This window comes from Emys orbicularis, chromosome 3, assembly GCF_028017835.1.
Source record: "Emys orbicularis isolate rEmyOrb1 chromosome 3, rEmyOrb1.hap1, whole genome shotgun sequence".
In the NCBI taxonomy this organism is placed as follows: domain Eukaryota; kingdom Metazoa; phylum Chordata; order Testudines; family Emydidae; genus Emys; species Emys orbicularis.
The window spans coordinates 212,216,819-212,238,358 of record NC_088685.1 but is presented as its reverse complement, the minus strand read 5'-3'; the positions used below and the strand labels follow the sequence as shown (position 1 = coordinate 212,238,358).

At 40.3% G+C, this 21,540-nt stretch overlaps 1 protein-coding gene across 1 annotated transcript in view; it reads right to left on the bottom strand.

The window, feature by feature from the left end:
* KIZ (kizuna centrosomal protein) overlaps positions 1-21,540 on the bottom strand; it is a 93,524-nt gene that overhangs the window by 45,867 nt on the left and 26,117 nt on the right. Inside the window, exons 5-6 of the mRNA XM_065401784.1 lie at positions 10,502-11,129; positions 5,202-5,493 (exon numbers count right to left, since the gene is read on the bottom strand). Of these exons, the coding sequence (XP_065257856.1) occupies positions 5,202-5,493; positions 10,502-11,129 (920 nt within the window). The remainder of the gene's footprint in view (positions 1-5,201; positions 5,494-10,501; positions 11,130-21,540) is intronic.

The window sequence follows — 21,540 nt, the reverse complement described above, 5'->3', positions numbered from 1 at the left end:
CTGCAAACCTACATTGCTCAGGCTTCGGCTTCAACCTCAGGTTCCCCAGGCTTCTGCCCCATGTGCGGGGACTTCGGCTTTCTGTCCTGGGCTCCAGCGACTAACACTGGCCCTGCTTAGCAGACCCCCTGAAACCTGCTCACGGCCCTCCAGGGGGCCCCGTGGTTGAGAACCACTTTACAAGACTATTTTCTCCCAAAGGAAAGTAATACAACAGTTTCAGTTTTTAAACATCCCTTGCACAGACTATATGATGCTCATATATATTAAAACCAGAGACAGGCCTGAATTGAAACTTCAGATCTGAGTGCTACTGGAACAATGAGACAGAGGGCTTTCAAAATCCAGATCTCAACTTGGCAGCCTGGGCCAATCTATAGTGAAAACATGTTCATGTAAATCCTAATGGAAATTCTTTAAGTGATATATGTACAAACTACATAGCAATATACAGACATTCCCTTCCTATGTATGGGATACATCTTGCAACTATATGCAACAACAAATATGTAGTAATAATCTGCAATAGCATTTAAACTATCCAAAGTCAATTAGATCCTGAGATAATTTCTTAAAATTACTGACACATTGAGCAATTTAATTCCTTTACCTCCACTACCAGAATAAATTTAGTGACCACCTACAGGTCCAAAAACATAACTGGGACCTACCAGGGATTTGATGAAGCTACACCTCTATAATGATGCAAATTAAGATTTAAACATTGTAACAATGGAGCATTGCTAATCCTTTTACAGAGGTGTAAATAGCCATTCAGATTTTGATTTCAGACAGCCTGCTTTGTTAAGGAGTTTCAACAGAAGAACTCCACGAAGCAACAACACAGCTGGCCTACAAGCTCTAAGAAGTCTGGTAGCCAAACCAAGGTTTTTATAATATATAACAGTTTATTACATTTTGTTCATTTTGCAATGATGGTTATAGTCCCTCATACATAAAGCTGCAATATGTTCTCACTAAACTTTGCTAAGCTTCGCTTGTTCTGAAAAATACTAAAGCCCTGTCTTCCACTACAAAGAAAAATTAAATTTAAACAGCTGTGCATGCAGTTTTTGGACTTGTAATATATACAACAATACTAGAGCTCACATACGTAGTTAAACAGTACTTTTTCTTTTACTAAAATCTTACAAAACCTATATGTTAGTGGCTAGCTCATTTCTTATTGTTTTACTCCCTCTGGGTGGTCTTTCCAGGGTGCCACTTGAAGGGAATACAATAACAAAAAGAAGGGGAAGGAAGGGACGCCAACATAAAGAGAAACAAAATGTATGACAATCTGCAGCAGGCTATGGATCAGAGGTCAGCAAACAAGGGGTCCTTCTCTTTTACAGGTTGCTTCCTGGAAACAGTCTGATTAAGCTGACAGCTTGAATTATGTGTTACATTTTGTAATGCACAAATCCATCTGTGCTAAGTCCTCTTCAATGCAGCTGAAGCAGCGCTGGCAAAAGCTCTGTCTCTCCCCCCCCCCACCATAGGCCTTAAAATAGTCATCATCTTTCCATGCACTAATTCTCTGGGTTTTTTTGTTTTTGTTTTTTAGCCCTTTAAATAGAGGGCTGAATAGCTCTAAGGAATGGGGGGGGGGGGGGGAAGATATGGCGCTTTTTGCTTCTAGTTCACTGGTTCAAATCTGTTACAAATCAGTAGAGAACAGCCGTTGTTATATGATAGCTGTTCAGTACTTTATGCGAAATGAATTACAGGTTTAAGTACCACTGACAGTAAACAAGGTGACATCACAAAAACTACAACCAAAATTAGCAAAATCTAGAGCACTTGTTGGCAGGCTCAGCAGAGAGGCCAAGAAATGAACAGATGCAAAGAACAGACTACTCATCTCTCCTATTTGGTTCCCACAATATAGGTTGAATTTACGGTGGAATATTTTAAACATATGTGCACTGTCACTCTCTGGCAGATAGAGAGAGAAACTCATTCATCAATCCGTCCTATGAATTAAGCTCACTTTTTATATTTTATTAATTTTAACAACTTGAACATCAAAATTGTCTCATTCAGCTGTTTAGGAAAGTACTGAATATAAGTCTGCTTCCTTAAACTAGATTACAAGCTTTTAAATAAACCTGTTATCATAGCAACATCACTCATGTATTTCCACAGGTAACAGCTTGTCAGTATATCCAAGATAAAAATCATACTTTAAGCAGTTTGTAACTGCGTTGTAATAACTCACTGTAAGCTAAAATGTGACATTAAAAGACTCATTTGAAAAAAAATGCCTTTTTACAAAATATATTTGCACAAGAAACAAAAATTGAAAATTTAACTGAGGATGCTCCACTGTTCTCCACTTAGTTGGATGCAGATAATGTCACCTGAAAACCAGTGACTTGCTGATATGCAGTAAAGATTTTTGTTTTGTTTTTAATTCAGTGAAACAGCGGCCTCAAAATAGTCTGTCTTTGTGATTTCCTTTCCACACACACCCTTACTACTTTTAACCAATAGACCTAAAGTAAACTCATGAACCCAGAGGTAAGGTGATAAATGGTAGAGGTGGCACTGCTGTCACAATACCATGCTTAAGAATTAACGAAGATACCAAGAGGCCGACGGCCCAAACTATAACCATTTCAGTTCAATACCCAATCATTAAAATTTTGCTTAATAACAAGCTAATTTCTTCAAATACAACCTGTGCACTAGTTGTTGTTTTTTAAATAACTCTATGGAAGTTTGACTAGTTTACAACAAAATATTTGAAGGGTAGAAGAACAGTAATAAATGTCACACCTTCAGACCACATTTCAAAAAGAGGTTATATTTTTAGAGAGGTTATTTGTATCACAAACTCATTTATTAATCACTTTAAAACTTTGTGGAAAATCTCTTTCCATTTGAGAGTTACTCTGAAAAATATCAAAACATTCAAGACTGAATTTGAGTGACTAATAGGGCAGTGGGGTCTAAATGCTTCCTACTTGCAAAATTAACTATGAAGAAACTACCTGTCTCTTCATAGGCTCTTTCCCAGATGCAAATATTTTGTATTCTATCTGTATTTTAAATTTTCAAAAACAAAAGCAAAATAAATCTGTATAATTCCTGTAGAAATGGATCAACTGTGATCACATTTTTATGACCTTGAAAAACTAAGACTTTACAGTTTTAGAGGCCATTACCCACTTTCAGCTTTGAGTCAAATTCCAGAGATAACGAGAACAATGAAATCTTTCCTATAATTTATCCAGGCTTAAGAAGAACACACAATATTTTCCATCAGTTTATATCAGCAGCTGGAAGTCACTAAAATCTATAAGGACAGGACAAAAGGTTACATTCCCACTGTTCAACTATGACTTTTCTAGCAAAATCAACCACTCTATACAACTTTCTTATGAAGTGCTAAGATTAACAGGTGTTAAACAAAAGGAAAACTCTATAAAAGCTATTTAGATGTAAATTAGATGTTTCTGTAGTGAGCAACAGTCCAACACATGGTTTGAAAAACTGAAATAACATTGCAGAAATGTATTTTAATGGATATTTGTGTTTTTCTGCTTAACTGTCATCTATTAAAATATGAACCATTACTGAAATCATTCTCTAATAAGACTATATGTGCATATATTAAAAAAAGCAGAGATATGTTAAACATGTTAAAAAGACATAAATGACCAAATAGATAAATGACCAGTGGGGAGATTGGTTTAAAAAACTCTATAAGCCTCATTCATTCTTGTTGGATAACACATGCTATTTTTCTTGGCTACATAGTCTTCTCCCCAACCTAATGTAACTGTTTTTATTTCTGTACTAGCTCACATGCCTCTAATCACCATCTATGTTTAACCACATCAGTCCTAAACATTTTGCGTGTGAATTGTTCAAGGATTAAGGAGGGGAAAAAATCAGGCAGGTAGCACCACCTGGAAGACAAGTGGAGACGTCAGGTGGGCAGTAGAAACAGAGGAAGGTATGTATTTATGAGGGTAGCTTTTCCTGATAATGGCCACTGGGAGGCTGTTGGGATCCAGAACAGTAAGGAGGCTGGGCAGTAGGGAGAGCAGCATTGAGTGAGAGGAGAGAGGGAGGAAGAATACTGGGAAGCTGGCAAGGCAGGTAAATGGCAGGCAGCCGTTGGAGAAGAGTGGGTACAATCAAGCAGGCAACAGGGAGAACCTTTGCAGCTAGGGACTAGCAGGAGCAAAAAGAAGGAAAGCCAGCAAGTGGAAAAGCAAGGAAAAGGAGAGAATATGTGGGCAGGAAACCTTGCAACGGGAGCCAGGGAGACTAGCAGTAGTGAAAGGCACTTCCAGATGAAGTAGGAGGTGGGAAAGAGCTGGGAGGAGAGTGCTGAAGGGCCATCCCTACAGGAATGCAGCTGAAGAGGCAAGCAGAATGGAAGAGCTGCACCACAAGCTGGTCAGGAGCTCACAGACACAAAGCTTTATGAGATGAAAGGTTCACAGTGCAGAAGGAGTGATATTCTTATGGGTTTACACCAAAGTGCTCCATCAGGGTGAAGCAAGTCAACCAGAAGATATGATACAAGAGACAAGAGATTCAGGCAACCTGGATTCACCTCCTGGCTCTGGCACAGGTTTCCTGTTTGACCTTGGGCAAGACCTTTAATATACCTTGTGCCCCAGTGTCGTCCCCCTCTCCCGCCCCGCCCGGGAAAATGGTGATCATGCTTCCCTACCTCACATGGGTGTGTTGTGAGGATAAAAGCCATTAATGATTGAAAGACACATTGATACTACAATGATGGGGGCCATAAAAAGTATCTAAATAGAATTACACAGAGAACAAACAATGCATTTCTAAGATGTAGTTGCACACTTCTCAGGTGTTGCTTTAAGTTGAATGCCCAGGGAGTTTAATCACCTGAAAAATTCAAATTACCATGAAATGTACTGTTTAGTGAGTTATTTCTATTATCCAACTGAACTGATATACTAAAATAAGAAAAACAGTAAGACCTCTGCATTTAATGGAAATTATAGAAACAGGCATCTCAAATTGTTTGATGAGTTCCAAAGTCAACTAATCACAAAAAATAGACCCTCATTAAAATGTCTGCTTGTAGGAGCTAAGAAAGTTGCATATTCATATACATATTTTACAGTAATACAGATTGTCAATAGGACAATCTCCAAAAAAAAAATCCTAACTAAATAATCACAGTGAGAAAATATTTAATGGCTTACTCTCTTGTTGCTGAATTAGCCGAAGAATCTTCATCTGTCGTATGGCAGTTTACTGTTTGCAAAGAAAAATGTTCTTTGGTGGATAGGGTTTCTTTTTCTTGTTCTGAGTTCATTGATTTTAAGGCCATCTTGCAATCCATATCTCTTAGGCTCTGCTGTAGTTCAACTGTGTTTATTATCTGATCCTCTTCACTCACAGAAACTGTAAGGTCACTGCTGCTATCTAAACTTTCATCTTCCAGCTCTAGTGTGTTTTCAGAGGGCCACAGACTATCTGTGTGTTGGGCTAGACCTGGAATAAAAATATGACAAGTATTGACACCATAGTAACAGGAGCATGACAAAAAATATACATTGCACTGTATTGCAATGAGACCCAGACAAGTACATTTGATATATTCTCCTATTTCACAAGAAATATGTAATTCACATAGTCTAAAACCTCTGCCCCTTCTGCACATTTTTCCAGGGTTCTCCAAATATCCCAGTTTTCCACTCCTTTATTCCTTTCATCAACATTCTTGCCTCTCGAAGAACATCATGAACCTCTCTCTCAATAGATGTAGCACTTGTTCTGCAATGCTCAAAGCTCCTCCTGACTTGGAAATGAGGAACTAAGTTTGAGTCTTGTACTTAGATTCCTCCCCTTAAGTAATATGTCAAACTATTATTATACGAGGGACTTGCATGCTACATTACAGCACCCAGAAATTTCCCTGTGGCATACTCCTAACCCTGCAGGTACTCTCCCTACATTCTGACCCTGCTCTCCTTTTTGGAGAAACTCCCTTGTGACCTGTGTTCAACGTACTGAAACACTCTCTGAAGCTGCTATGCTTTTCTTTCTTTAGGGACTGCCCTAATGGGCTGGCCCCGCTTCTTAACCAACCACAGGAATATTCCACGGCCTGCCAGGCAGTAAAGATTTCCCAAAGACCGTGGACGGTTTCCTTCTAATAAAAATAAAATTAATGGAGATATCCCATCTCCTAAAGCTGGAAGGGACCTTGAAAAGTCATCAAGTCCAGCCCCCTGCCTTCACTAGCAGGACCAAGTACTGCTTTTGCCCCAGATCCCTAAGTGGCCCCCTCAAGGATTGAACTCACAACCCTGGGTTTAGTAGGCCAATGCTCAGGCCACTGAGCTATCCCTCCCCCTGCTCAGTCTCATGTGTAATGTGTTCATGCAATTGCATGAATGGCCACATATTTCAATGTTTTGCCAAGAAGCTGTTAGTCAGTTAGTGCTGCATAAATCCATAAAAATTATCATTTCCTTAATATCTTTCAACTCCCTAGCTTGTCCACCTACTACCTAACCTCCTTCTTCATATCTGTGTATTATTCTATGCTTTCCTCACAAGGAGTGTTCAGTGGATCCCCTATCCCTCCTCTGGGCTGCAAGTGAAGGGATCCTCCACAATTTAAAACAACAACAAGGATTAAGACAGCCTCCTCCAGCAAACCGCCTCTGACATAATGGGGCAGAATGGCCTGAAAAACGGGTCTCGGGGAAGCAGAAGTGTGTTTGAAGAGGAGGCAGCTGTTGCCTGGGGCTTCTAAGCCAGGCAGGAGCAGAGCTCTCTGCCTGTTGGCTTGGAAGTTGGGCATGGCAGCTGATTCCCCTTGCTGCTCAGGGGAAGGAGGTTGCATTAATCTTCTAAGATACAAATAAAAATAGGCACTACTAACATTTTCACTTTCTGGTGCATTTTTAGAATTTCATGAAAATGTATCAAACAGTTCTGTAATCAATTAACATTGCCATGAAACTCCCACGTTCCCACAAGATTCACTGCAGTATCAGTTATTTCTAAATTACCCAGTGTTCACAGGGTCTTGTGTGTGCTGCAAAACAGAACATCTCCTCCCTTCCATACGCTGAGCTTCATTTTGATTTGAATTACGGTAGATTTCAGAAAAATAGTATTTGATAGAATATAAGATCTTGTCATTATTTGTATTTTCGGTTTCCAGCATTCAGGATATGAATGAATGTAAGAGATAAGCTATTACTTTTATTTATTTCATGTTGCTTTTATACATATTATGCTACCATTTCTGAACAATAGAAAAGTACTCAAAGGAAAAACAGCTTCAAGTCACAATGTACTGCATAAACTCCTGCAGCTTAAAGCCTAGCTTGCATTCAGTTGTGGTACACGCAGCAGAGCCAAACTTCTTAATCACTTCCCTGTAATTCGCAGCATGAAAGATCAAACTTTTATGAGAACTAGAACAAGAAATTCAAACCTGGACTACTTTAACCTTAGAACTCTAATGTAGGTTTGACATCATAAAGACTTAGAAGCTCTCCCCCTACCCTCATGGGAAATTTGAGGTGGTCACTGATCATTCTGATTTTGAATCAAACTTATAGTTTCCCTTAAGGTAGAAGTATTACATTCCGAAATTTAAAGGTATTTTTTCCAAAAATGACACTGACCACCTTAACATTTCTTTGGGGAGCAAAAGGGGAGAGAACAGACATTCTGCCAAATCTGCTTTGCAAAGCCCTAAGGCTAATATAAGCCAGGTTGGTGTTGTCTTGTTCCACCTCAAAATAATGACAGTCTTTCATTAACTGGAGAAGTGGCAAATATGTCAAAGTGACAGTAGAGACAATGAAAAGCAAACAGAGTCCTGAAAGCAAGAGAAATGGAAAAACCACAAAAAAGGCAACAACAGGATGCCAAAGAAGAGAACAAGAAGTATACAGAGTAATATGATGCAGCTGCCAGCTTTTGTCCAAAAAAATTGTGATCATTACATTGAGAGGCAGTAGCCCCTCCATCATTAAGGTTGCCAGTAATTTCCATTATAAAGCTCCATTTTAGCAATCCTTATATGGCTTAGAAAATTGGGTTAACCTGAAAATTGACATATTTACTGGAAAGGCAGAGGAGAATATTTCTGCAAGCTCTTAAGAGCAGTTTGATCAATTTTCTTGAGTTACTCATCTCTACCACTTGAGCTAAAAATAATAACTCCATTAGCAGATAATAGTGGGTTGTTATCATTTGTGCACCAAGCCACCAGAGGGTGCTAAGACACAGTTTCCCAGTAGATAGTTTGCTAGATAGTAGCACAAAACTGGGAATCATGGTTCCTGGGTTCTGTTCTCGGTTTTGGGGGCAGGGGGAAGTATGGTTCTTCCACTAGTCCAAAGGATATTTTGATTGTGGGAAACAGCGTTTGTGAATCATATGCCTATGAAGCATGGTTCTCAGCAGGGTATGGGACATTCAGAGAATAATGAGTAAGCATGTAATGAATTCATCTACATGTACAAATAGTCATTCCCAAATTTTATAACAAATCTTGTCTACACACAAAAGCTGTACTGCTTTAACTATACCAGTACAGTTAAAGTGGATCAATCCCCCTAGTGAGGACGTAGTTATATGATATAAAGGTGTCTTATAGCAGTACATCTTAATCCCCTTCCAGTATGGTAGAACTATATTGGTATGCAGGGTTTGTGCCAGTATAACTACATTAGTAAAAGAAGAAAATCACATGTATAACTGCCATATTGGTGTGCAGACCAAGCCTTAGTCAAATCTGGATAGATTTTCACAGTGATAGCAAATAGCACCTCTCTGCCCTCAGGACAAATTCCCTGGCAAATTTCAAGTTTCTCCTCCAAATTATCTGAAAATAGTGTATCATTGGCAAACCTACCTATTTTTCAGTAGCTTTATTCTCAGAAATAGATTAACTATTCGGCACAAACTTTCTGAACAAAATCAACCTGAGGCAGAGACCAAGCATGTTTTCCCAAGTAAGTAAAACAAATACAATTAGACTGGTTAATAGAAAGATCTGATACTACAGTACCTTAGTAAAAATTGTGGACATAGCAATAAAAACACCTTTCTGCCCTTGTGAAAGGCAGTAAAAGAAGGACTATCAATGAGGTCTTGGATCTCAAAGACTTTCCTACTAGCTAAAGTTATGGTCAATAGAAAGACCACCTTCAAAAAAGATATGGGAGAGAAAAATCACTTCGTGGTTCAACGAAAGCACCCAAAGGCCTAGTGAGAACCAAATTCCATAGTCACGTCCCTTGTTAATCTGTGGGTACCAATGTATCAATAGGCCTGACTTCCAACACCTGACCAACACCGAAAAAAAAGAGAGCTGAGATTGGAAAAAATAAAAATATCAGTTCTTTGGAGAGACCTAGCAGACCTGAATATTCCAGATGATGTGCCCATGCCAGAGCTGTCAGGTTAAACTGTGATTTGCCCTACCAAAAGAAAGGCATGTGTCAGCAAACTGGATCCCCATCTATTCTAAAGCAAAACCTTACATGTTTGGTATTGAGGCTGGTCACAGAGAAAAGCTTATTTGGATTAGCTAATTTGACCAGGATCAAGTTCCTCACAGAGTTCTTAATGGTCTTGTGTGTGGTTGGTACTACTGTGAATCACGTCTTTGGTCACACTAATCAGATGCACCACTAATGGGGACACTGTTCCAAATGCACCATTCTCACAGACAAACCATTGTAACAGGGGAAACAGAGATCCCTTGCTACCCCAAAACCAAGACAAAGTCCAAGGAAACACACTTCTGTGCTGGGATTCTAAGGGCATGTCTACTCTATGAAATTAGGTCAAATTTATAGAAGTCGTTTTTTTTTTAGAAAAAGGAGTCCTCTTAACTCTTCCACAGCTAAGCAGCCTGGCATGAAACAGCTGCAGAACTGTTCTGTTCCCAGGGCCAGTAGTAGCAGTTGGGACCTCTGCATGCTCCCTGTGTGGAAAGTTTAGGCCTTTGGAGCTGCAAAGTGGCAGATTCGTTGGCTCAGCTTCAGCACTTCCCCAGCACTGCAGCTCACAGACACAGCAGACGAAGACTCCACAGTAGCATCTAGCGGTGCCAACCAAAATCAGGGCCCCACTGTGGTAAGCAGTAAGAAAGAGTCAGAGACAGTCCCTGCACCAGACAGACAGACAAGACACCAAGGGAGGAAGGGGAAACAGAGGGGAAGTGACTTGCCAAAGTGACACAGCCAGTCAGTGGTAGAGCCAGGAACAGAATCCATGTCTCTTGACAATCAGGGGAGTGCCCTGTCCACTAGGCCACGCTGCCTGCTCCACAGCACACAACAGCTGCAGACTCCTCTTGCACTGCCCTCCACAGCCTGTTAAACCGAGCCTTAGCAGTTCCTTTCCATTTGTGGAGGCACTCAGACCCTGTGGTGATGAGTGTATTCTGAAAACCTGACTCAATGGGGGAAAGACAGCACTTTGCGCCCACAGCAAGGCCATCACACAAATACCATCGTCATACCTGGGAAATTGTCTCTTGGCTGTTTGTTTCCAGAAACAAGTTGTTCAGGAGCAGACACCAATGGGATCGGCTGTTTAGATCTTTCTTTATTTGCTACAAAATGCTCCTTTGTCACTATTTCTTCTACTGAGCTGCTACAACAGTCACTCTTCAAATCAGTGATTCTGTTCTCTGGACTTAATCTTTCATGTAACAGGGAGTTGAGCTGAGCAGATTTTTTGCTTTCTACTAAATTACTATTGCCATTATGTGGATTGCTTTCTATCTCTAAGCAATGAGTTCTTCCATTCTCAGATGATACACTGGATGTGACTGGCATTTTCTCACCCATCTGGAGATATGTCTTCCCATCTATTTTGTCAGACTTATTTAAGCACCGTATATCACTATTAGTTTGTATTACATAGCTGTCTGTCATATTACTGCTCTGTGCTGCCTGTCTGCATGAATGTGGGTCAGAAACTGAAAAGCTCTTTGTGGGCTGGGAAGATTTCTGCTGTGTACTGAAATCTTCAATGCTTGAGATGGCTGACATTTGGCGGCCCATAAAGATTGTTGCTGGATGATACAATCCTCTTGACGTGGCTGTCGTGGTGTTAATTCCTGCCTGTCTTGCAACCGGCAGCATCTGAAAAATAGAGGTTGAGATGGCTTAAGAATGAATTTCATGTAGTAAATGGCATTTCTTAAAGGTTCTGTGTTAGTCTTTGAAGAGCAAATGTTCTATATAATTTAAATATTTTTCTGTCTTGTTATGCTAGTCCACATATAAAACGTTCTCTTTGTCCATTTATTTTATAAAACTAAAATAAGATTGAATGACCCAATTCCTGCAAGATATTGAGTGCCTTGTACCAGGTACTAAGCACCCTCCACTTCCAGGGAAGCCAAAAGGAGATTAAGTCTGTCAGGACTTCATAGGAGGCAAACAACACCTTGCAGGATCCAGACCAAAGGTAGCTACGCCAAGAGAGAAATATTGGCAAACAAATATGAAGCCTATATTTAGAAAAAATGGACAATGCTAATGTTGCCATTAGGTTTGTTAACTGCTGAACTACAAGAACAAGAAAACAGCTTTAACTGCTATTAAGAGTCTTCATGGCATTTCACTTAATGTACAGTATCTTGCATGGAAGGGTAAGAACATTCTGTCAAATGGCATATTAAACAAAGCTTATGTCAATTATAGTAGTTTAACATTCTGGGCAATCATTTATTCTCTATAGTTTTACACACAGAAAGCCCATGAATTGGAAGCCCAACTGCCCAATTTCACTTTTTGTAAAAGAATGTTTATGAAAGGTTCTGGAGTGATAGCCTAGAAACTGAAGTCTGCTATCCAGAAAGCAAGTAGTACTCCATATACAGTTGTGATAAAACAGTCTCCATATTCTCTTTCCAACTCGCTTGAATCTTCGTCTGGAGGATCTACCTTCAGTTTGGTGGCTGCAGGAGAGAAGTTAGTCATGTACTCTTCATAACAGCAAAATCACAGCAATGAAAGGTAGAGTGCAAACTATTTTTGAAGTGTTTCTTTCACAAAGAAATGGCTACTTTTTTTTAAATATACAGTTGCTTTTATACAAAAGTTAAAATGCACTGAAATGTATCCGTGATTCACAAAAGCAGCATGTGTTAAGGCATAAGCCAAATGCTAACTACCTGGGGCTAAGAAGAAGTTTACCATCACACCATTGGGCCACCTTTTTCTGATTCTGAAAGATCTTTTGACCTGACTGAATGAGAAGGATGCAGATACCACCCCCACTCCTACAGCCGAACCCTACACAACACCTTGGATGTAAGTTTTAAGATTCCTGATACTCCATCCCTTCTGTGACATTATTTTATTCTCTCTCACACCTATCCTTCTTTGGGCTTCTGTCTAATCAACGTTTAAATTAGCTGAGCTCCATATCATCACTATGATCAGCACAGCAGGCTAAAGCAGTGTAAGCAACCTTACCCCAGTATGAAGAAGGACCAAACCCAAACTGGGGAATTGAGGTGGGTACAGATGTTAAAGCACACCTGTTGAAGACTGACCTGACTATGCGCTATAGCTTGCTTGCATCACATCCACAAAGTAAGCATTAGGGAGAGAGAAGTCTTTTTTCTTTCATTGCTGCCCTTTTCTCCCTCTTGTATGTCTGTCTCAATAGCAGGAACAACAACAGTTGTGTCAAAAATCCACAAGTGAATCAATTCTTTCTTCTCACTAAGAAAGTCTTCTGGTAGCCGCAGGAGACACTTCCTCTGAAGGACTTGGCTGAACTTAAATGAAAAATTTTCCAAAACAAACGACCACTTAATTTCTAAATTTCAAGTACTTTAAAGTTTGTTTTGGTTTTCTATGTGTGCTTAATAAATGTAACAGATTTCTATGGAATGGTTACTAGAAGAAGTAGAAGGCCAGTGTCAGTATAAACAGATCTTGAACCAAAATTAGCTGATTAATGTTATAATAGTAAGGGAAGGATTCTAATAACATCTTAACACTTTTGAGCATGACAACACAACAGAATCCCGCAGACTGCGCCATTGTTGCATCCTCCATCCTTTTTCATTGGGTGGTCTTATTTGTCACACAGGTTCAGCTACTACCTCTCTGTGGAAGGGTCTTAAATTTACCTAGTCTGGTAATGTGACAAAACTTCACAGAACAGCTCATTTTTTTACACAAACAAAAGAAAATCCAATAACTCCATAAACTAAGTTATTCGCAGAAAGATTCAGAGTATGTTACTCAGATTAAGCTTACAATTTATTTCATCACTATTACTTTGGGTTCCTCTTTATTATCCTTTGGGTCTGATTTTCTGCTCTCATATTTATCCAGCAAATGTTTTATGGATTTAGTGGCTTCTGGATTTAGTGTTCCAAAACAGAATTTATCAGAATTTATCAGCTCTGCATGTTATAGCAAAAGTTGCCTTGCTAGCAAACTCCTTTTTGATTGAAAGAATCTCTCTTCATCTGCTTTGAATTTTAGAATTTGAAAGATAAGGATTGGTCCCTGTGTAGTTTTTCACCAAGCAGCAAAATAAAAGAAGGAAAAAGGAGGTACATTTTGTGGGGGAAAGTGGGAAGAGAGTTAGCTAAAATTATAAAATCAGTTATAGAATCTCACACAACTCTCATTGGCAGCTAAGACACATTTGAAGTCAAATCTCCACAGGGAAACATCAAATGAATTTATCCATTATGCCCTCTCAATTGCCATCTTTTCTGTTTGTTTTACCCAGGTATTTCCTCTCATTCTCCACAACACACACACAAAATATTGCCCTTCTTAAAGCACTTTTCTTTAACAAGAAAAAAATGTTTACTTTCCAAATGCATCAAAATTCAGCTACTTTGCAATGAGGACACAGTCTCACCTGGAGCGTTCAGCTGACATTGTACTAGATGAGACACAGCCCAGGCCAAACTTCTCATCACTAGATCACTACAGGTTAGCGTTAATTCCCAGTGAACCATTCCAGGGGAGGTGACAGCATGAAGCTTCATTGGTCAGCACTAAGTCCTATTATTCAGCATGAATGCCCAGCAGTCCAGAATCTCATTGTGCCTAGTTTGATTCCTTGATGTCCTCTGATATTTGGCACTACAGCAACCTAGATCAGGGATCTGGAGAACCTAGAGTTTTATTCACTATAGTTTCTGTGCTTTGAGGGTTAGAAGCTTCCATATTCTGTGCTCCATTTAAGGCGTCTATGCTGGAGGCTGAGTTCCTACTCTATGTACGTCTACAAGCTCTGCCATGACTACGTATTGACTCCTCACCACAACAACAACAAAAAATAGGCAATATGTAGGTCTGTGCAGTAGGCTGCACTGGTAAACCAATTCGCTAACAGATATGAGGCAGCATTGTCATACGAGGTCTTCTGTTTTCCACAAATTAGGATGCTTCACTGCTGAGAAGTTTTTGCAAGGTTTCATTATTACAATGCCACTGTCCTGAAAGACATGCAGTTCCCGAGGTAAACAGTTTCCAAAGCATCAAAAGACCAGGGCTTTTGTGACTCAAAAAACCCCACAATGCCCTGAAGGTTGCAGAAGCCAGACTTCATGGCGCACACAGCTCAGAAACCCAGAGCTGAGAAGGATTCCTCTAGGAAAAGACCCCCGCCCCATCCCAAGCTACACAACTCCGCCAATAGATAGCTGCCACGGCACTAGAGGAGGGAGGAATTATGCTCAGAAAGTCCCAGAATTCTCATTTTTCAAGAGGGAGGATGAGGTTACTGAGGGACAAACTAACCCAGGGATGAAATTCCTGAAACATGGAGACTCAGAGTGGTTTAAAGACCTGATGCACAGAGATACAAAGGCTTGCAGAACATTGGAGTCTCAATGGAAGGTCATTTGTTCAGCACTGAGCTCCCTAAGCACTAGGCACTGCCATCATGGTGTTTTCAATGTAAATGAGTATCTCTGGAACATTGGTACCAATCCACATCATCTATCTCAGTCTTCGGTGCCAGTGATTGTTGATATTTAGGCTATTTGGTGCGTTAATGGTGTATTCCCATACCTGAGCAATTCTTTTTAGGTGCTAATTCTGAGAAACTGTCCAAGATTGAGATGTCAGTAGAGGTGGTTTTGGAACAAACTGAAAATTAAACAGTAATAAGTCACCAGGGCCAGATGGTATTCACTCAAGAGTTCTGAAGGAATTCAAATATGAAACTTGCAAAATTACTAACTGTGATATGTAACCTATCATTTAAATCAGCCTCAGTACCAGATGACTGGAGGATCGCTAATGTAATGCCAATTTTTCCAAAAAGGCTCCAGAGGCAATCCTGGCACTTACAGGCCAGCAAGCCTAACTTCAGTACCAGGCAAATTGGTTGAAACTATAATAAAGAACAGAACTATCCGACACATAGGATTAACACGATATATTGGGGAAGAGTCAATGCAGCTTTTGTAAAAGGAAATAAACAGATTAAATACAAACTAAAAAGTTTTATGTCCTACTAGAAGCCAGGGAACTTATCCTACAAAGGATACCAGGCATCTACCTCAAGTTGGATGGGCAATGAAAGCCAGAGCGACAGTAGTTGGAAACTGTTGTACAACTCCAGGAGGGAGATCCTTCATTGGCTGCACTCAGACAGGAACAGACTACAGTATTTCAAGACCTCTAAAGTACCTGTAGCTGGAGCATTTTCAGAGAGGGTTGAGGAAGGGTTGACTCAGAGAACCAAAGGCTTATAGAATTTAGGGAGTTCTCATTTGATTCATACTGTAGGCACAAAACCCACAAGGGAGAATCCTGTAACAATACTTTTAAAGGAATTTAATTTCTCCCCCCAACACCATCCTTCAGTCTCTCTTACTTTGGCTACCAAGGTGATGTTTTGAAAAGGACCACGCTTAATTTATGTTGCATCCTCTTCTCCTGGCATCCCCAAAGAAAGAAAACCCAAAACACAGAACATACAAAAAAAGGGGGGTTTAATCTTATAGATAGAAAAAAAAGTTTTTGTGGGCTTGTGGGCTGTTAGTTTTATTTTATTAACAAAAAAATTAGCTAAAATCATAACAAAACCCCTTCTTGGATTCCTTAACAATTAGATGTTTCCCAGCATATGACAAGAGAAGCTGACATATGTTAGATTGGAACAGTTAGATAAATGCAATAGGTAAGTTGTGACATGGGCTATCTACGGGATGTTTGAAGAAAGGATGCTAAGGGCCAGACGCCTCCTCCACTTCCAGAAACAGTAGGCCCGTGATGGGAGGCTTCTCATAGCCACTCTACCCCACAGAAATACCTGCCTTTGACCTCCTCCCTATCACATTAAGCACCTTTTATAGAAAGAAAAAAAATGGGAAAATAAAACACACCTATACAAATACATTGCTAAACAGACATTCAATTTAGTTACAAAAATTCTAAAATATAAACCTATATCAGCTTGTTTCTTCTGACTCATCAGACAACAATGCAAGAGCTTCTCAGGGCAAAGTGCTGCTAGAAAATCCAAATCTGTGTCTGTTTACAGTTAAGCCCCCCAGATGCCTTCAGTCCAGTCCTGTCAGGCTTTTGAAGTCCAAGTACTGCATGTCACCATTCACATTTTGAAGTCCAAGTACATTAACATCCAGTGCAGTTTATTCAAAAACCAAACCTATTCCTTCCAAATACCAGTTCTGACTGACTAATGTTTCTTCCTGTCCCCAAATATATATGAATATTAGACAATATTCTCTTGAAGTTTCTACTTCCAAATGTATTCTCTCAATAAGTTCCATACACAAAGGATATACATCTTCTTCGCCTTCATGTCTTGCATTAGTATCCTTAATGATTCTCAGATCATTAAAATGATTCTCTTTTAAGCAAGCCAAGCATTTCAGATCCTGTTAATTGGGTGACCTCTCCTAGCTGTATTTCTCAGACTAAACAGTAAAATATGATGCTTATTTCCCCCCAACACTACAGTTTATTCAGATAAAAATAAATCATGTAAGAGCCACATATATCATTTAGGTAAAGGCAGACAGAATTAAAATCGGATATACTGTCATTACTTGTGACAACCTGCTGTACAATTTTAATAAGGACTTGAAAAAGATGTGGCACTTTCTCCTTGGCTTTTGTATAGAAATACTGTAATTCTACATAGGCTATGATCCTGCAGTACTCAGCCAGGCAAAATTCTCACTGAAGTCAGAGAGAGGAATGCGGGTCAGGCCCATCACTCTGTTGGAGTGCTGGTCCAAAAGGCAATAGTTGTAAGGTAAGCCATAGTATGCAACAAATCAATCAACACAATTTGCACACTAGATTTGTATTCGTTTATGCTTTGGGGATTATTCATGTCACCCTCCCACAAAAAACAGAAACTGGACTTTCTGCAGGAAAAAAGTGTAGGCAAGGGCAGTGGAAGAGATATAGATAGGGGTAGGGAATTGGACATTAGAAGGACGGGGCGGATGGACACTAGGGGGTCCGTACCAAAGTGCATAACTAATGGGAGAAAGGACAGACAGCATACGGTAAGATGTTTATACACCAATGCGAGAAGCCTAGGTAACAAAATGGAGGAACTGGAGCTCCTGGTCCAAGAAATGAAACCTGATATCGTAGGAATAACCGAAACGTGGTGGAACTGTAGTCATGACTGGAGTACAGGTATCGAAGGGTATGTGCTGTTTAGGAATGACCGGAAAAAAGGTAAAGGTGGGGGTGTGGCACTGTATGTGAATAATGAACTAAAATGTAAAGAAATAATAAGTGATGGAATGGATAAGACAGAGTCTGTCTGGGCAATGATTACACTGGGTAAAAGAACTACTAGAGCCTCCCCTGAGATACTGCTTGGGGTGTGCTATAGACCGCCGGGATCTAGCCTGGATGCGGACAGAGAACTATTTAATGTTTTTAAGGAAGTAAAAACTAATAAGAGCTGTGTGATCATGGGGGACTTTAACTTCCCAGACATAGATTGGGGAACAAATGCTAGTAACAATAATAGGGCTCAGATGTTCCTAGACGTGCTAGCAGATGAATTCCTTCAGCAAGTAGTAGCTGAACCGACGAGGGGGGATGCCATTTTAGATTTGGTGCTGGTGAGTAGTGAGGACCTAGTTGAGGAAATGATAGTAGGGGACAACCTTGGCTCGAGTGACCATGAGCTAATTCGGTTTAAAATAGATGGAAGGATTAACAGAAATAAAACTGTGACTAAGGTTTACGATTTCAAAAAGGCCAACTTTTATAAATTAAGGCAACTACTTAGGGAAATGGATTGGGCTAACATACTTAGAGAGCTAAAGGCAGATGAGGCCTGGGATTATTTCAAGCTGAAGTTGCACGAGCTGTCCGAGGCCTGCATCCCGAGAAAGGGGAAACGGTTAGTAGGCAGGAGAATTAGACCTAGCTGGATGAGCGGGCGTCTCAAAGGGGCGATTAAGAAAAAACAGAAAGCGTACAAAGAATGGAAGAGGGGGCAGATCGGTAAGGAAACCTACCTTATTGAGGTCAGAGCATGTAGGGATGCGGTGAGAAAGGCTAAAAGCCGTGTAGAGTTGGACCTCGCGAGGGGAATTAAATCCAATAGTAAGAGGTTTTATAGCCATATAAATAGGAAGAAAACAAAGAAAGAGGAAGTGGGACCGCTGAAGCATGTAAATGGAGTGGAGATTAAGGATAATCTAGGCATGGCACAATATCTAAATGAATATTTTGCGTCAGTATTTAATAAGGCTAATGAAGGGTTTAGGAATAGAGGGAGCGGGACAGAGGGGAATAAAGGAGGGGCGATTGACATTACAGTATCAGAGGTGGAAGCCAAGCTTGACCAGCTAAATGGGACTAAATCGGGCGGACCGGATGATCTCCATCCTAGAATATTGAAGGAGCTGGCGCGAGAAATTGCAAGCCCCTTGGCGATAATTTTTAATAAATCTGTAAACTCGGGGGTGGTACCGATGGACTGGAAAATAGCTAATGTGGTTCCTATTTTTAAGAAGGGGAAAAAAAGTGACCCGGGTAACTACAGACCTGTTAGTTTAACTTCTGTAGTATGCAAGGTCTTGGAAAAAATTTTGAAGGAAAAAGTAGTTGAGGACCTTGAGGTGAATGGCAATTGGGACAAATTACAACATGGGTTTACGAAAGGCAGATCGTGCCAAACCAACTTGATCTCCTTCTTTGAGAAAGTAACAGACCTTCTAGATAAAGGAAATGCGGTGGATCTAATTTACCTCGATTTTAGTAAAGCGTTTGATACTGTCCCGCACGAGGAATTATTGGTTAAATTGGAAAAGATGGGGATCGATATTAAATTCCAGAGGTGGATAAAAAACTGGTTAAAGGGGAGACTGCAACGGGTAGTACTGAAAGGTGAACTGTCGGGTTGGACGGAGGTCACCAGTGGGGTTCCTCAAGGTTCGGTTTTGGGTCCGATTTTATTCAATCTATTCGTTACTGACCTCGGAACCGAATGTAGGAGTGGGCTGATAAAGTTTGCGGATGACACAAAGTTGGGAGGTATTGCCAATTCAGAGGAGGATAGGGATATTCTGCAGGGAGACTTGGATGACCTTGTAAATTGGAGTAAAAATAATAGGATGAGATTTAATAGTGAGAAGTGTAAGGTGATGCATTTAGGGATGACTAATAAGAATTTTAGTTATAAGTTAGGGACGCATAGGTTGGAAGTGACGGAGGAGGAGAAGGACCTCGGAGTCCTGGTTGATCGTAGGATGACTATGAGTCGGCAATGTGACGTGGCTGTGAAAAAAGCTAATGCGATTTTGGGATGCGTCAGGCGAGGTATTTCTAGTAGGGACAGGGAGGTGCTGCTTCCGTTATACAAGGCGCTGGTGAGACCTCATTTGGAGTACTGTGTGCAGTTCTGGTCTCCTATGTTTAAAAAGGATGAACTCAAACTGGAACGGGTACAGAGAAGGGCCACTAGGATGATCCGAGGAATGGAAAACCTTTCCTATGAAAGGAGACTCGAGGAGCTCGGTTTGTTTAGCCTAACCAAAAGAAGGCTGAGGGGGGATATGATTGCTATCTTTAAATATATCAAAGGGATTAATACCAAGGAGGGAGAGGAATTATTTCAGCTCAGTAGTAATGTGGACACGAGAACGAATGGATATAAACTGGCCGTGGGGAAGTTTAGGCTTGAAATTAGAAGAAGGTTTCTAACCGTCAGAGGGGTGAAATTTTGGAACAGCCTTCCGAGGGAAACGGTGGAGGCGAAAGACCTTTCTAACTTCAAGATTAGGCTTGATAAATTTATGGAGGGAATGGTTTGAAGGGATAACGTGATTTTAGTCAATTAGGCATTAACGTGCCATCGCGGGTAAAATGAGGATCCGGCTGTAGAATCTTGCCTGTATGCTCGGGGTACTGCTGATCGCCATATTTGGGGTCGGGAAGGAATTTTCCTCCAGGGTAGATTGGCAGAGGCCCTGGAGGTTTTTCGCCTTCCTCCGCAGCATAGGGCAGGGCTCGCAGGCTGGAATATTCTGTTGAGGGTGGGTCAGCTTTTGTGGCCTGCATCATGCGGGAGGTCAGACTAGATGACCATATTGGTCCCTTCTGACCTTAAAGTCTATGAGTCTATGAGTCTATAAGAGGTGAAATCCAAGTCCTTATCTACTTATCAGTGTGCAGTGCAGCTCCCTACAAGTTGAAGAAGCTTCTGTTGCCTGCCTCCAAAATGTATGTGGGCAATAGGGCCGTAGGCTCCAAATAGTGGCAGAGTCCATAGCCCTTCCCATCCACAATACCATCCTGTGTGCCATCTGCCTCATAGGGAAACTGTCTGTGTCACCACTCTGCTAGTGGCCTTGTCACAGCTTCACTGCAGGAAGTTAGAGTGACGCTGATGGCACTGCACAAGCCCCAAGCACCAGAATGAATTTCACCTTCTTTACTTATCTGAATGAAAGAGAATTAAAGTCAACTTAAGAATGGGGAGGAAAAAGGCATGATTACACTCAAAAATAGTGCCAAATTAAAAACATTCTTGAAAATGAAATGTGATGTAAACAAGTGGGGACATTCTTCTGGTTATTTCTTGCAGAAAGATCCACAAAAAAAATCAGAATTACAACCACCAACCAAAAGGATATTTTGTTTTAAGTTGCACTATGTGTTCATGTTACCCTCTTCTCGGATAAGCTAAAACCTCTCTCTAAGCATCATAACCACAGAACAATTTAAAGAAACCATCTTTGTATTTCACAGCAAATAAACCTTTCCCCCCACCCCCAATTTTAACTATAATTGTAATGCAATGTAAACTGACAATTTTTGGTTCATGTTAAGCTTCCTAATATTACCCAAAATGTTTCACTATTTTGAATGGGAAAAAAAGTTTTTTGGAACCATAGCAACACTAATTTCTGGTATTTATATAACAAGTACAATAAATGAAAAAAATTCTATAGATTAAAATGTCTATCTTCTATGAAAATTATTTTCAAACCAAATGTTATTTAAAAAATAGAAAAATTCAGCATTTGAGAACTCTAACTCTATGACTTCCTGTACA